Source organism: Carlito syrichta, unplaced genomic scaffold (assembly GCF_000164805.1).
Source record: "Carlito syrichta isolate Samal-C Ts95f unplaced genomic scaffold, Tarsius_syrichta-2.0.1 Scaffold302423, whole genome shotgun sequence".
Lineage (NCBI taxonomy): Eukaryota > Metazoa > Chordata > Mammalia > Primates > Tarsiidae > Carlito > Carlito syrichta.
This window is the reverse complement of record NW_007246519.1, coordinates 127,464-143,283: the sequence shown is the minus strand read 5'-3', so window position 1 is coordinate 143,283 and position 15,820 is coordinate 127,464. Positions and strand designations below refer to the sequence as shown.

Below are 15,820 nucleotides of genomic sequence, written 5' to 3'. Positions count from 1 at the left end.
CAGACCTCTGTATTCGCTCCAATGAAACCACATTTATTCCAATGCTCTATTCAAAGTCTTTTGAGCAGCCAATTAAATTGTCTCCATTTATGTCATTTGACAACGTTAACTGAGCACCTTCTCCTATACCAGAAGCTGTTTTAGGCACTAGGCATGCAGTAGTATGTAAAACAGACAAAATCCTTTCTCTCATGGAGCTTGCATCCTTGTGGAGGAGTGGGAGATGATAATTACAAAATAAATAAATGTTGGGTGGTGATAAGTGCTAAGAAGAAGAAAAATAAAGCATAGACAAGGGCATGGGTGTATCAGAGAAGTTCTCTCTACTAGAGGGAGCAGAGACTCCGTGGAAGTGTGTTCCAGGTAGTGAGAACAGCGGATGCAAGAGCCCCGAGGTGGGAGTGTGCTTTGTATGTTGAGGAACAGTGAGAAGGCCAGGGTGGCTGGAGTGGGATAAGCAAGGGGAATGGACAGAATTTTAGATGTGGAGGTATCCAAGTGGGAACCAGATCATAGAGGCTTTTGTATGCCTTGGTTAAGACTTTGGAATTTATTCTGAGTGTGGTTGAAAGGCTTTGTAGGGTTTTGAATAGAGAATGAACCCTTGCTCCCCTGTAGAGAATGGTCTATGGTAAAAACCGGTTCTAAGCCTCTACACTTCTTCATCATTAGCCACAGTCCAAAAATACAAGCTCCCTCCTTTTCCTCTCACTGCAGGGCTTTCATTTCCATGTTTCTGCTAGTCTTCTTCTGTGGCCATCTTTTACTACTGACCTTTTTCCTCCAAACCTGTCCCGTAACTGTAGACAAACTTCCTTGCCTGTATAGCCTCTCACCTCATCCAATCCTTAACTGACACCTCTTTTGCTCCTAAGGACATAGTTATTCTTGCAGCCTCTTCAGGGGAGCTTGACAGGTTCCCATGTTTTACTTACAACAGTACCAGGATTTGGGTTGTGCCTGTTTCCACTGCCCCATTATACTGAACAGTTAAATGGGAAGAAGCACAGACTTTGGAGATAGCCTGGGCTTGAATTTCTTTTTTTTTTTTTGAGTTGGAGTCTCACACTGTCACCCAGATTGGAGTGCAGTGGCCGCTCCCGGCCACTGCAGCCTCAACCTGCTGGGCTCTGGCGATCCTTCTGCCTCAGCCTTCCAAATAGCCAGAATTACAGGCATGCGCTACCACGCCTGGCTGATTTTTTGATTTATTGTAGAGATGAGGTCTTGCTACCCAGTGGGGTCTCGAACCCGTGGACTCAGGCAATCCACTCACCTCAGCCTCCCAAAGGCGCGGGATTACAGGCTGAGCCACCGAGCCCAGCTGGGCTTGAATTTCTATTGCACCCTCTCTTACTGGCTGGATTACATTAGGCAAATTATTTAACTTAATCTGAGCGTTGGTTTCCTCATCTGTAAAACACGTTGCAAAACTGTTGTGAAGATCAGAGGAGACAATTATTGTAAAATACCCAACATAGTGCCTAGTACTCGATTAACCTTAGCCTTTTCTTCCCTTCTGTCCTTTTGGTAACCATATGGCCCATCTTGTCACTTATTTGTATAGTGTATAGGGAGAATGTGGCATCTGACTCACATTCTCTCTAAATCAGTTTCTGTTCCCACCTATAACAGTTTTTTTAGGTGTCAAATTGAGTTGATTAAGGAATACCTAGAAACTTGGTAAAGCATTGTTTTGGAGTATGTTTGTGAAGGTATTTCCAGATGACATTAGAGTGTGAATCTGAGTGGATAGGCGGGGAAGATCTGCCCTCAGTGTGGGCGGGCACTATCCAGTTGACTGGGGACCTGGAGAGAACAAAAACAGAGGAAAGGTTAATGTGTCTATCTATCTGCTAGAACTGGAATACACTCTTCTTCTCCTGTCCTTGGACAACAGACCTTTAGGTTTTCTGGCCTTTGGACTCCAGGACTTGCACCAGCAGTCCCCAAGTTCTCAGGTCTTTGGTCTCAGACTGAGAGTTACACCATCAGCTTCCCTGGTTCTGAACCTGCCAGACTTGGCCTGAACCATGCTACCAGCATTGCAGGGTCTTGAACTTACAAATGGCCTGTTGTGAGACTTCTCAGCCTCTATAACCATAGGAGCCAATCCTCTTAATAAATTCATTCTTATATACTAGGGGGACTAAAAAAAAGAAACCTGAAATTTATTTATACAAAACTATGTATTTATTCTTACATGTTTAAACTTCAGTTACCTTTAAAGTACTCTCTGTTTGAAGCAATACGCCTATCAAGAAGTTTTTTCCACTGCTCAAAAGTTTGTGAACTCATCAGTTTGATGCCTTTTAGTGCTTCTGCTGTTTTTTGTTTTGTCTCTTCTGTATAGGCCAAAAGTTTCCCTTTGATAACTTTTTTTTTATCTGGGGAGACAAAAAAAAGGTGCTCAGGGTGAGATTGGGTGAATAGGGAGGGTAGGGCATGGCAGTCATACTGCTTTTGGTTAAAAACTGCTATACAGTCAGCATGGTATGAACAGATGCACTCATAAATCACCCATCATGAAATGGGAAAACATGTCGAAAGACTCTGAAAAAACAAAAATTAACTGAAGCCAAACACAGCCTCTCACAACAATGTTAGTTGGTACCCTGATGCTGATGGGTTCCTAGAATATTTACCTAGCGAGGGAAGCCTATACTACAAGGGCCCACACTCTAAAAGATAATTCCAGTTTTTTTAGGTCTCCTTCATCTCTCTCTCTCTCTCTCTCTCTCTCTCTCTCTCTCTCTCTCTCTATCTCTCTATCTATCCATCCATCTATCTATAGATATTCTACTGGTCTGCATCTCTAGGTCATCCTGACTAATACACCAATCTAGGGGTTTTTAATAACCACATGGGAGACCTATTTCAAGAACTCACTGTTAAAGTCATGCCTTGAGTTATTTAAACTTCAATGTTTTAGTCTCTGGTCAAAACCTCCCATCTCTCCATCCATCCTTTATGCCATTCCTTAATTCCTTTAGAGTCATCTTGTGCACTCTAGTCTCTAAGTGCTGCTTCTCCGAGTCTGACGGCTATATTCCTGGGCTCTACCTCCTTCCTTATTTGGCCTAAACTTCCTCCTGGGAATCAGTGAGATTTTTGGGCTCAAGCAACAGAAACTGACTCTGGCTAACTTCAGCAAGAAATGAAACTATTGGAAACATAGTAAGGGGCTCTCAGAACCAGTGGGAAAGCTGGAGAACAGGCTTGGAAAAGGGGTAGTATATGTCGGGTTTATCATTTAGCAAACATTTATTTCCTTCCTCCTATCGATCTTCATGGGAAAAATGATATCGGCTTTTCCCATGAGATTTTCTTTGACCATTGAAGTGTTTGAGTTTGACAGTATGCTTATGGCCTTAAGTTCCTTTTATATTTCTACTCATGCTGAAAGCTTCTGACTCCCATCATTGAAGAAGCATTCTCTGGGTGATCTGCTGGTCCCAGAAGAATGAAAGACTTGTGGAGCACCCCACCCACCTTATACTCCGCAGCCTGAAACAGATATGCCCAGGTAATTGGCTTGTGTATGAACAAGAAACAATACCTTTTATTACAGATCACTGAGAGTTTGTGATTGTTTGTTCCACAGCATTAAGTGTGAGTAACTAGTAGAGAAAGACAAGAACCAAGGAAGGCTGGGGAGCAAGATTCATGACTAAGAACCAGTTGGCCAGGATATCTCTTCTCGCTCCTTTGACTGTTGTTACTGCTGGGCTCTCAACTCCAGCACTATGAATGTGTTCTAGGCTAGTGATTTTCAAACTTTAATGTGCCCTTGAGACCCCTGGGATCTTGTTAAAATGCAGTTTTAATACATCTGGGTAGACCCTGAGATTCTGCATTTCTAAAGCTTCCAGGTGATGCCAATGCTCCTGATACCCAGACTGCTGGTCTCCAGACAGATGGGAGCATCCAGATGGGTGAATCTAGGTCACATGTCCATGCCTTGGGTGTTAGGTGGCAGGTAGAGAGATGACCCTTCTGTAGTGGTTAGAGAGTGGGCACTGTACTCCACTAGTGCTATGTAATAGGAAATAAGACAGACATTTGGAGTCTGAGCAGATAGAAATATAACAAATGTTTACTCTGGACTCTCTTACTCTTGGTTCTTCTACTGCACCTGCTCTGCAGCCCTTCATCTTGGATCAATTCTTTAACTATCTTCATCACTTCTACAAAACTCATTTAATACATATTTTCTGAATTCTCATAATATGCCAGCCACCTGGGATAAATTGGTAAAAAAGAATGACAAAGATGCTGCCCCCTTGTGGTTCATAGTCTAGTGGAAAGAAACAGATTACTCAAGTAAGAAAATAAGTAGAATAAATCCAGAGTATGAAGTGTGCTATGAAGAAAGTATCATGGAGTGTTACAAGGGGCAAATTACTTCAGGCAGGCTAAGCTGAAGTCTGAATCATGAGCCAAGAGAATAACTGTAAGAAAAATGTTCAAGGCAGCGGGACCAGGCTGGGCTCGGTGGTTCAGCCTGTACTCCCAGCACTTTGGGAGGTCGAGGCAAGAGGATCGCCTGAGCCCACAGTTCGAAACCAGCCCAGGCAATTTGGTGAGACCTCATCTCTACAATAAATTAAAAAATTAGCCAGGTGTGGTAGCACACACCTGTAGTTCCAGCTACTTGGAAGGCTGAAGCTAAATGATTGCCTGAGCCCAGCAGGTTGATGCTGGGGTGGCACTTACATTCCAGCCTGGACAACAGAGTGAGACTCCAACTCAAAATACAAAAACAAAGACAAAAACAAGACTGAGGGACCAAGTGCAATGTCTTGAGGCAAGAAATGTCCTGACTTTGAAAAACATAAAAGCCAGTGAGACTAGGTTTTTGAGCAAGTGGGTGGAAGTACTGAATTAGATTGAAGAAGTAGACAAGAGAGCCAAGCACACAGGGCAAGCTAAGAAATTTAGGTTTCTTTCTGAACATAACAGGGAGCATTTGGAGGATATTTATATAACAGTGGAAGATGAATCCATATATATTCTGAGAGTTCACGTAGGCCACTGAGTGGAAAGTGGATCAAATGGGCGAGATTGGAAGGAGGGTGACAGTGGTCCAAGAGAGAGATGCCTGTGGTCTGGCACTTATCTTTTTTTTGCTGTATGAGAAAACCACATTGTCTGAGGGAAATCCCTCTACCTGAATCACCTATCAACATCTCTGCTTTTATTAATTCTCCCCCTTTTATTTTCTGACTTTAATTTCTTTCCTTCCTTTGGGTCTAGCTTCTTGGTATACTTATATACTCAAGTCTCTTCCATATTAAAAAGATAATAACAGTAATAAGAGGTGTAATCTTTAAGGAATGAGTAGATCACGAGGGCTCCGGCCTGACGAATGGATTAATGCCATTGTTGCAGGAGTGGACTAGTTATCTTGGGAGTAAGTTCCTGAAAAAAGGATGAATTCAGCCCAATTTCCTCTCTCTGTCCCATGTATCTGCTTCCATCTTCCACTCTTCCCCCCTGGGATGACCCTTGCCAGATGCCAGCACCATGCCCTTGGACTTTCCAGTCTCTAGAACAGAGAGTAAAATAGATCTCTTTTCTTTACAAGTTATCTAGTCTGTGGTGTTCTGTAATAGCAGCAGAAAATGGACAGAGATGTCCACATTCTATAATGACACTATTTTTGTGTTCTCTTCCTATCTCCCTCACAGATCCTTCTAATCAGTGTTTTCTTTCTTCATGCCGCTGTCCATATCCTGTCACTCATTGTCAGAGTACTGTCACAACCTCCTTATTTATCTCCCTTCCTCTACCAGGATCATTCTCCATGTCATAATGTGCTTTGGTCTGTACGGAGGATGGGTTAAAAGATATAGGGACATATTGGTGTAGTTCAGAAACACGGTCATTTGTTTAAAGGATGATGTAGTTGAAGGACGATTCTCCAGTTTACTCTATGAAAGACTCACTCTCAGAAGACATAAGTTTGGCTTTCAGACTGTCCCCTTAAAATGTGGGAGCTGCTGGACAGGCTTAAACTTTTTTAGCTGTAGACACTGAGATCGCCTGTACCTGCTGATCTAATTACTACTTCCTTATCTATATCTAACTTTACACCTTGGTGAAGTGTTATCTTTGAATAAAATCATTCTTGAATGCAATCACAGTGGATGCCTCAGGTAAATTATTCATTCAATGAGAGTAATGGCTCTACTATATTGAAATCCCAGCCTTGATTCATACACTATAGAGGACAACAGCATTTCAAGTGACATTTTAATCATCAAGCATGAGGTTGTTCTATTATAAAGATCACTGAAGTTCCTCAATTCATAATCATTCTAGTCAGAATGTTTGTGTCCCCTCAAATTTTATATGTTGAAATCCTAACTCCAAGGTGATGGTTTTAGGATTAGTGCTCTTCCAAAGAGGCTGAAGGGGCATCCCTTGCCCCTTCTGTCAGGTGAGGCTAGAGTGAGAAGATGGCTATCCGGAAGCAGACCCTTGCCAGACACTGAATTTGCTGGTGACTTGACCTTGGAATTCCCGGCCTTCAGAACTGTGAGAAATAAATTTATAAGCCACCTAGCCTATGGCATTTTGTTATAGTTGCCAAAACAGACTAAGAAAATAACTTTATCATTGACTTTATGGAAAATATTCTCATGGTTGCTTCTAGGGAGATATTCTAGGAATCCAATGTAAGCAAACCTGGTTACTTTGATTTCTAAAGCGCAGGCCTGCCCATGTCTCCCTGTAAGATCATAAATCCTGAGTGCAGGGAAGGTGTCATTTAATTTGTTACTCTAGCATCTGGCAAAGTGACTAGTGTTTAGCAGTTGCTCAATAAATATTTGTTGACTTACAAATGGATAATGGTCAGACCATATGTAAAAATAGAACTCTGACCTTCAACCTGTGGCAACCTGCCCAGGAAACCAACCCCTTCATCTACAATAAACAACCCAGGATGGTACCCTGCTATGTCACACGAGTGGGAAGCCAGAATACTAACTCCAGTAACAATAGAAGAAGCCAAACAATAACCAGTGTAACAATCAGCCCCAAATGGTTTGGATTAACTGATGTCTTCCCTTGCTTCCAATTTAGGGCCAACCAGAGAAAGCCAAATATGCACCCCTAATGAATCACAAAGGATGCCTGTTTCTAGTTAGCCCACCCTGTAGCTTCCATGCCTCCAATCAGGGCACACCTGAAGTCTTCTCTTTTTTCTATTATAAAGCTTTCTTACTTCTTTGCTTGCCTTTGAGTCTCTGCCACAACACAAGTGACGATAGCTGATGCCCTTGTTATAGTGAGTTCAAAGTAAATGGACTTTGCTTCTCCTCATTTGATTGTCTTCACTTATTTCCACAAGTTAATGCCACTGGAGACTCAGGGCAGACCCAGAACTTCCAAGGTGACAACGTACAGCTTCAAAATTGGAACATAGTTATGGAGAGCCGTAACCTGACTTTCTGAGGTAATCTGCCTCTGCACACTGTTTTCCTTTTTTTTTTGAGTTGGCATCTCACTCTGTTGCCCAGGCTGGAGTGCAGTGGCACACTCACAGCCACCCCAGCGTCAACCTGCTGGGCTCAGGCGATCCTTCTACCTCAGCCTTTCAAGTAGCTGGAACTACAGGTGCATGCTAGAACTACAGGTGCATGCTATCACACTGGGCTAATTTTTTGATTTATCAATGAGGTCTCACCATGTTGCCCAGGTTGGTCTTGAACCCATGGGCTCAGGCAATTCTCTTGCCTCGGCACCCCAAAGTGCTGAGATTACAGGCTTGAGCCACCATGCCCGGGCTCCTGTTTTTTTTCAAACAAACAAGCAAACAAACAAACAAACCTTCAAGGCATGGGTTTGAAGGCAGAATCTTTTGATAAAAGAGAGTCAACTGACCCTGCAGTTTCCAATGGCCCCTGAGTTTTATCTTTCACAGGCAGTAGGCTCAATTTAATGAATCCTATCACTGCTATGCTGGGCCATGCTCTTAGAATGTTGTGTCTTAAGGGTCCTCAGAGACTCTTCTGGGAGTTGTCAAGTTTGTTTGAATCAGTATGAGCTTTTTTATTTTTTGAGTTGGAGTCTCATTCTTGTCGCCCAGGCTGGAGTGCAGTGGCACGCTCATGGCCACCGCAGCCTCCACCTGCTGGACTTAGGCGATCCTTCTGCCTCAGCCTTCCAAGTAGCTGGAATTACAGACACATGCCACCATACCCAGCTAGTTTTTGTGATTTATTGTAGAGACGAGGTCTCACAAAGTTGCCCAGGCTGGTCTCGAACCCACGGGCTCAGGTAATCCTCTCGCCTCAGCATCCCAAAGTGCTGGGATTACAGTCTGGTCACTGCGCCCAGCCAGTATGAGCTGCTATAACAAAATACCCTGGACTGGGTGACTTAAATAATGTGTTTATTTCTCATGGCTATGGAGCCTGGGAAGTCCAAGATCAATGTGCTAGCAGACTCAGTGTCTTGTCAGAGTCCTTCTTCTGGCTTGCAGATGGCTGCTTTCTTACTGTGTCATCACATGGTAGAGAGAGAGAGTAATCTATCTCTCTTCCTTTTGTTATAAGGGCATTAATCATTGGGATTTCTCCCTTATGATCTCATTTAAATCATGATCTCCCAAAGGCCCCATCTCCAAATACTGGACGTTAGGACTTCAACATATGAATTTGGAGGGAGACACAAATTTTCAGTCCTAAAAGTGGTCTGTCATGCATAACATCCCCAAGCTGCCCAGCCAGTTGTCATGTGATGAGTGCTGGCAGTGATGCCACTCCAGGAGTGAACAGCCTCTCCTGCAGGCACACTGGCCACAGCTGGCCATACTTGAAGCTCCCCTTGATAGTTTCATCTCAGGAGAACTAATTCTTCCACTAGACTCGACAATTGATTCTGTTCTTGCCTGATAGACCCTGTACTCTTTTGTGCCTGTCCAAGCTGCCTTAGGCATCTATAGGCATCACCACCAAAGTCTTGGAGCCCTCAAGATGCCTGGATTTCCCAGACATCTGTGGTAAAATAAGGGAGGAGAAGGTCTCTTTCCCCCCTTTAAATCTGTTTTGTGAGAGGAGTGCTAAAATAGCATTTATTTATTTATTCATTGGACAAATATTAAGGGCAACTACACAGCAGGCATCATTCCAGGTGTTAGAACTAATGGTGTGAAAAAGACAGGCTTCCTGCTTTCACTCTAGTGGGTGAAGACAGAAAATAGACAAGAATACATATATAATGTCAGCTAATGATAGGAGTATAAATAAAGCAGAGTAATGGGTTAAAGAATGATGGAGATTTGGGAGTAGGCATGCTATCATTTTTTCCCTCATAGGCATCTGTCCCAGTTCAGGTTTCTGGCATGTATCTTATGTCTTAGACTGGATGATCAGAGAAGACCTCTGACATTTGATCACAAACCTAAATGAAGTAAGAGTGAATAATGGGGATATCTGGGAAAATAGCAAATGTAGACTACTGTAGCAGTTTGCATGTGCTCCAGTGTTTTATGGTTTCAGTGGTTTCTAGCTCTTTCACTTTTTCCTGAAATCTGTCCTTTGTCTCGTGCTTGACCTCCAAAACCCCAATTAAGACTTTTTATCTGTAATGGACAGTTTTCTTTCCCCCATCACCTCTGTCTATTCAGAAACAAAGAAGGAGGAGGAGAAGAAAGAGGAGGAGGAGGAAGAGGAAGAAGGTGGCAGCAATAACAACGGGTATAAGAAGGGAAAGGGAGGACATAATGTGCTTGCTCCTTTTTTCATTGATGAAGAAAGGGCTGTATCATGAATGGGGCAGGTCTAGTCGGAGCAGTTCCTTGGTTCTGTCAGCATGCTAGATGTGGGGCAGTGGGACTCCCATTGGGTTGTCTGATGCTCAAGTTTTTATGTAGTCATTTGGGTATAGCCCTGGTATGGAGATTGATAGCCAGAAACCTGAACCGTGAGCCCCAGGTATAGTACCCTCTGTTCAGAACGTATGGGTAGGCCCCATGCTCCCTATATGTCTTTGTCTATTTTTCCTCATTCTCTGGGCCCCTGCCTTGATGATGGCTATTATAGATAATGATAATATTTCCTTCTGAGCTCAACATCAATCCTTTATGCTTAACGTTTTTAGCTAGAACCCTTTGCCATAATCTTAGGCAGTATGCAAGGAAAACTTCTTTCTTTTTTCCTGTCTGTCTATCTATCTATCTATCTATCTATCTATCTATCTATCTATCTATCATCTATCTATCTATCATCAACTTTTGAATAGCACTTACTCCAGAGTTGGAATTATTATAATGTGTTATGGGTGGTAAAAGTATAGCGTTGTATTCTCTACTATATCTTTCCCCTGTGAGATTGCAAACATGTGTCTGAGGTGGCTATGATGAAAGACAGAACCGAGGATATGAAGACACATGGATACTCGGAATCACCACTCTCTTCTGGTGACTAAAGCTCTCTGTTCCTGCATTAAGTGCATCTTGCCAAGTTTATTCTTTCCCAGAGAATCAGGAATGTCTAAATTTCAACTTGGGTGAAAGTATCCCTGCTAAGGGATAACAGTAGGGAAATACTATGGAGAACACAGGGAATAGGAAGAGTCGGAATTACAAGGAGTGGGTGGCCAGGTTAGTCTGTTCTCTCAGGGAAAGAGAACCCTCAGTTCTAGTCCTGTCTTCTTTGGTTGCACCTACTGCTACTAGAAGGAAATATCAACAGGGACACTTGCTTGGCCATAGTAGGTTGGTGCCAACAGGCTGAATTCCTACTTCCTAGCATAGTATCTGAAACCTAGAAAACACTCAATTCATCTTTGATCAGAAGGTACTGTGCTTCAGAGCAGAAATCAGAATTCTGGTAACTGGGAACATACCCCATTCATAGTAAATTTAACTAGTGTAGAATTTACAAAGTTATTTTCTGTAATGTGTCAATGTCCTCCAGTCAAAGACCACACAGTTGGGTTTATTATTCATTACAACAAGGGAGAACACACACCATGGGGGATCATGAGGAATCTCTATAATAGGATGTTATTAGAAGTTATAGGATTTGGGCTTGTGTTAGGTGGTTTTGGGGAAAGATTTAAAGAACTGGGGCTTTGCACTGAATTGGATACAGTCAAGACCGGGTGATAATATGACTGGGCATCTTAGTGCATTTTATCTAGAAGAAAAGAATACAATGATGCTAGAGCTATAATTGATAAAAAAAAGCAGTAGTCATCCAAATTAGGTGGAAAAGAGGCATGTTTGGTATATCTGTGGCTTGCACAGTAACATTGTTTTTATTTAGATAAGATTATGAAGCGTTAGCTGGGTGTGGCAGCACGTGTCTGTAGTTTCAGCTACTTGGGAGGTTGAGGCAGGAGGATTGCTTGAGAAGTGATCTTGTTTTGTTTTTCTTGCTTCATCACGAGTCACAGAAAGACCTTGTATGATATTGGTGGTCTATGAGATTGTTTATGCTCATAGCTGTGAATCCCAGTCCAGCTCCTAACAACACTGAGGTTCAGTTATTAGTGTCAGACCAGTTCTCAGATACTCTAGTCCCCACTTAGGTCAAGGATAGACAAAGGTGTGCCACAGGACATTAATCTATGATATTCAGTTTTTCACCATTGCTGAGTTTATGCTGTTCTGGAGAATGTAATCTGTAGTCAGACAATGGTTAATTTCTCCTTCCCCTGTTGTAATCTGAATCATTGAATCATATGATAGGACAATCAATGCCTGTGCAGAAACATGTAGGACTCTGCACAGGATACAATGACCAAGTGCAAAAAAATCATTTATCATAAACAAAATGATTAACTACCTTTGTAATAAGTCTTAAAGCCAGGGTCCCAGGTAATAAAATCCTGGCAATGAAAACATATCCCAGGATCCAGCTGGGTCTGTTTTAGAAAGCCAGGTGGCTTTTCTTTTTTCAGTCATGTTCTACAGTCCCTGTAAGGCAGCAATAAGTGCTGGTAAACATCAACTCATCTTGGTTAGATAAGAGGAAATCAAGGGCTATATTACTGTCCATGAAAACTCTGGAGAAGTTGTGCCATTTATGAGGTCTGCTAAGGTGAGAGACAAGTTTTGGATCACCTTTTTGAATTGTATTATCTGTGAGAATTTCATTCACAGAGCACATACGAAGAACGAGTCCATTATAAATAGTCTATAAGTCTGTGGCTTGCCTATTTTGTTGGTTTCTCAGTATTCTTCTCAGAGAGACACAAGCCCTTGGAGGGGTGGTAATTTTTTTTTTTTTTTTTTTGAGTCAGAGTCTCACCCTGTTGCCCAGGCTAGAGTGTAGTGGCATATACATGACTACTGGGCCTTGATCTACTGGGCATATATATCCTACATACGCCTTGACCTGCTGGGCTTGGGCGATCCTTCTGCCTCAGCCTTCCAGGTAGCTGGGACTACAGGTTCGCTCCACTATGGCCAGCTAATTTTTTGATTTATTATAGAGACAAGTTCTCTCCAAGTTGCACAGGCTGGTCTCAAGCTGCTGGGCTCAGGCACCCCTTGCCTCCCAAAGTTCTGGGATTACAGGCATGAGCCTCTGCACCCGGTGTAGAGGAGTGGTAATTTTAAACACTGGAAGGACTCTGACAATTAGTTTAAACACACGGTATAAGTTAGTGTGTAGTAGGAGGATGTAAGCCTGGTGTTCATATAAGGAAGTAGTACTCTAGTGGATTACAGACTGCATTGGGAGTATAAGTATCATTTAGCACATCGAAACAAACCAACTGTCCCTCAAGGTAGTCAGATTTCTTGAATGAAGTTAAACAGGTTTCTGCAAAGCAGGCTGGAATGTTTCAGAAGAGAACCATCTGAGTATTGTAGTGAGAAGAGCACCAATATTAGTTTCCATTTCTGAAGATTAGGTTTTTCTGATAGAATTGTAATGACTTCGGAGAAACATTTTGTTGAAGTGTCCAATTTTTCTAAGACTAATGTTTGGGAATAATTATGTGAGGAAAGCTTAAGTGCCAAAAGTGATCTATAGAAGGAAATCCACTTTATGAAATCTATAACAGTACAGTCGTTAAATTTGTCAACAGTCAGTTAAATTAAGAGCAGTAGCTATAGTTTGAGAAAAACACACCAGAGTTGTTTCTTTTAAGTGGCAGAAGAGCACAGGGAGTTAAAAGTAGCAGGATGAAGATAAGGGAGATAATACTGTGAAATCAATTTGTCAGTTAATAAAGGTTGTCAACATACAATAATAAACAAGATTAGTGGTAGGGTAGATGCTGAAGAATCAGAAAATTAGTCTTGTTCTGTTGTCTTGGCTATAAGCTGCCCGCTTCTGCAACCAGCAGCTTCTGGAGAAGTTCCAAGACTTTTCAGTTTAGGTCTTCTAATAGAATGGATGTCCAGTAGTCATGAGAAAATGATTCAGGTCTTTTTAGTTGGGTAACATGAATCCAAGGATCAATGCCTTCGAGTTTTACTGCTGGGTCAGTTGTTAACAGTGCCTGCTGAGTTCTTTTGCACTGAGCCTCAAGGAAAATTTTTTTCTAATGCTTTTTCAGAAGACCAAATTTTCACATTTCAGATCATGCAGAAGTTACTTAGATGGGTGCTTTGAAAATGCAATTTCTATCTGTTGTTGATAAAGCTGGAATTATCCTATGAGTCTCCTGCAGCAATTAGTGATAAGAGCTTGTATTACGATAGCATCTAGTATTGGAATCAATTTTCAAATATATGAGGCAGCCTGTTATTAACTCAGAATGAGATAACTTATGCGTCTCAGAATGGATGGATCTTATTGCCATCAAGGCAAATGGAAGTACTTTGGCCTTTGGAAGTTACAGGATTTCTGAGGGCGATGATAACTACTTTTCGAATTCCATTAGTTCTCTTTATTTTTCCTGAAATTTGTGGATGACAAAGATAGTGGAGTTTCTAAGTAAAAGGTGAAGCTTTACAGAGTTATTTAATAACAATATCAGTGAAATGTGTAATCCTGTTACTAGAGATATATGTCAGGATTCTGCACTCAGGAATAAACAATCAAGCAATTTTTTTTCTACTATTACAGTCATAGCTCTCCAGCAAGAAGAAACCTCCATCTATCCTAAGAATAAACACTAATAACCTTAATGTACTCATAGTCCACTTAGAGGTGTTCAACAGAGTTCTAAAACTTTGGGCTCCAGCTCATGTTCTACCCTCACAGTTTTGCAAGGATTGAGTCATTTATAGGTAGGACATATATTTTCCGCAATACCTCTAAAATTGCCCTGCTGATGTTGGTTCAATATCATTGTTAATATATCTCTGCTATTGTGGGTAATATTATGAAAATTTTTGCTGGATTCCACTTTAATTATAAATTTTCCTTATTCCCTTAGGTCTCAAGATGCAAAGTGTCTCAAGAGTCTTTAATTTGTCATTCATTGTTTCTGAAGTGGTCAGGAAATCTTTCTTATTTTTTAAAACAGTATTTCATAAAAAACAAAAAAAATTTCAGTCATTGCATATGTACTATCAGTATAAGTATTTGTACTATCATACATATGTACTATCGGTATGAGCATTTCCTCTTTTATTCTTTATCAGCTGGTAGACCCGGGCCAGGACACTTACTACACTAACAGAAGACCTGGGATGGCATGTCAGTCACTTACTAGGTAAGAAACTTGGGGCAAGTTATTTTTCTGAGCCTCAGATTCTTCAAACATGAAATTGTAATAATACTTGTCTCACAGAACTGTGAGCATTAATGAGTTATTGTATAATAATCCACTTATCAACCACTAAGTCCTTCACATTGGTTATTTTAATTATCACAACCATCCCACGCAATGGCCTATTTTCCTCATTTTATAGATACTCCCGGTCACACTGATTTTTTTATTTTTTAATTTATTTATTGTCCTTATTTTAAAGATGTGGGGCAGAATTCAGGAGTAGGCATACAAGTGGTCATGATACAGGTAAAGTTTGGGCATTCCTTTGGTCCCCACTTTGCCTGGTTTGAGATCAGGTTACGCTAACTGACGTTGTGTCCGCCTCCTCCCTCCCACCCGTCCCTCCGCAGGATCCCGCTGCCAATCCCTTTCTTTTCTTTTCTTTCTTTTTTTTTTAGTTTCTTTCAGTTTCACTCTGCCACCAGACTGGAGTGCAGTGGCACGTTTCCGGCCACCGCAGCCTCGACCTGCTGGGCTCTAGCTATCCTTCCGCCTCAGCCTTCCAAGTAGCCGCACTACGGCGACCAGCTAATTTTTGATTTATTGTAGAGATGAGATCTCGCCAGGTGGCCTGAGCTGGTCTCGAACCCATGGGTTCAGGCAACCCACTCGCCTCTGCCTCCCAAAGTGCTGGGAGTACAGGCTGAGCCGCCGAGCCCGGCCGCCAATCCCTTTCTTATAGCATTAGGGTAAATGTTCAGGGTCCACTTATGAGTGAGAACACGTGGCACTCAGTTCTTTGTTTCGGTGATAGGTCACTGAGTATGATCGACTCTAAATCCATCCAAGTTGCTGCGAAGTCCATATGTTTGCCCTCACACCGGTTTCAGTAGTGACGCCAGGATCCAAACGATCATCTTCCTGATGCCAGCGTCCAGTTCTTAATCCCTCTACCATCCCCCGACACTTTTCCATGGCTGGATTCAAGTGCCCACGAGTGCCTGACATACAGTAGGCACTCAACCTTCAAAACTCTGTAACTTGCGAGTTTGATGAGCATGGGTTTGTCCTAGGGCTTAATCTCCCCTGGGTGCAGGGACACAACCCCACTCCAGCCAAGCGCGAGATTCCCGCGCCCGGAGAGGGCCCCAGTCCGGGTTTATTGTGAGCGTACAGCACTGTGAGCACGGTC

The 15,820-nt window shown here is 42.2% G+C and overlaps 1 protein-coding gene across 1 annotated transcript in view; it reads left to right on the top strand.

Annotated features, from left to right (window-relative positions):
* Positions 1–9,597: 9,597 nt before the first annotated feature.
* ALMS1 (ALMS1, centrosome and basal body associated protein) overlaps positions 9,598–15,820 on the top strand; it is a gene marked incomplete at its 3' end in the record, with an annotated part of 133,449 nt that continues 127,226 nt past the window's right edge. The window contains exon 1 of the mRNA XM_008056627.1: positions 9,598–9,771. Coding sequence (XP_008054818.1) covers positions 9,598–9,771 — 174 coding nt within the window. The remainder of the gene's footprint in view (positions 9,772–15,820) is intronic.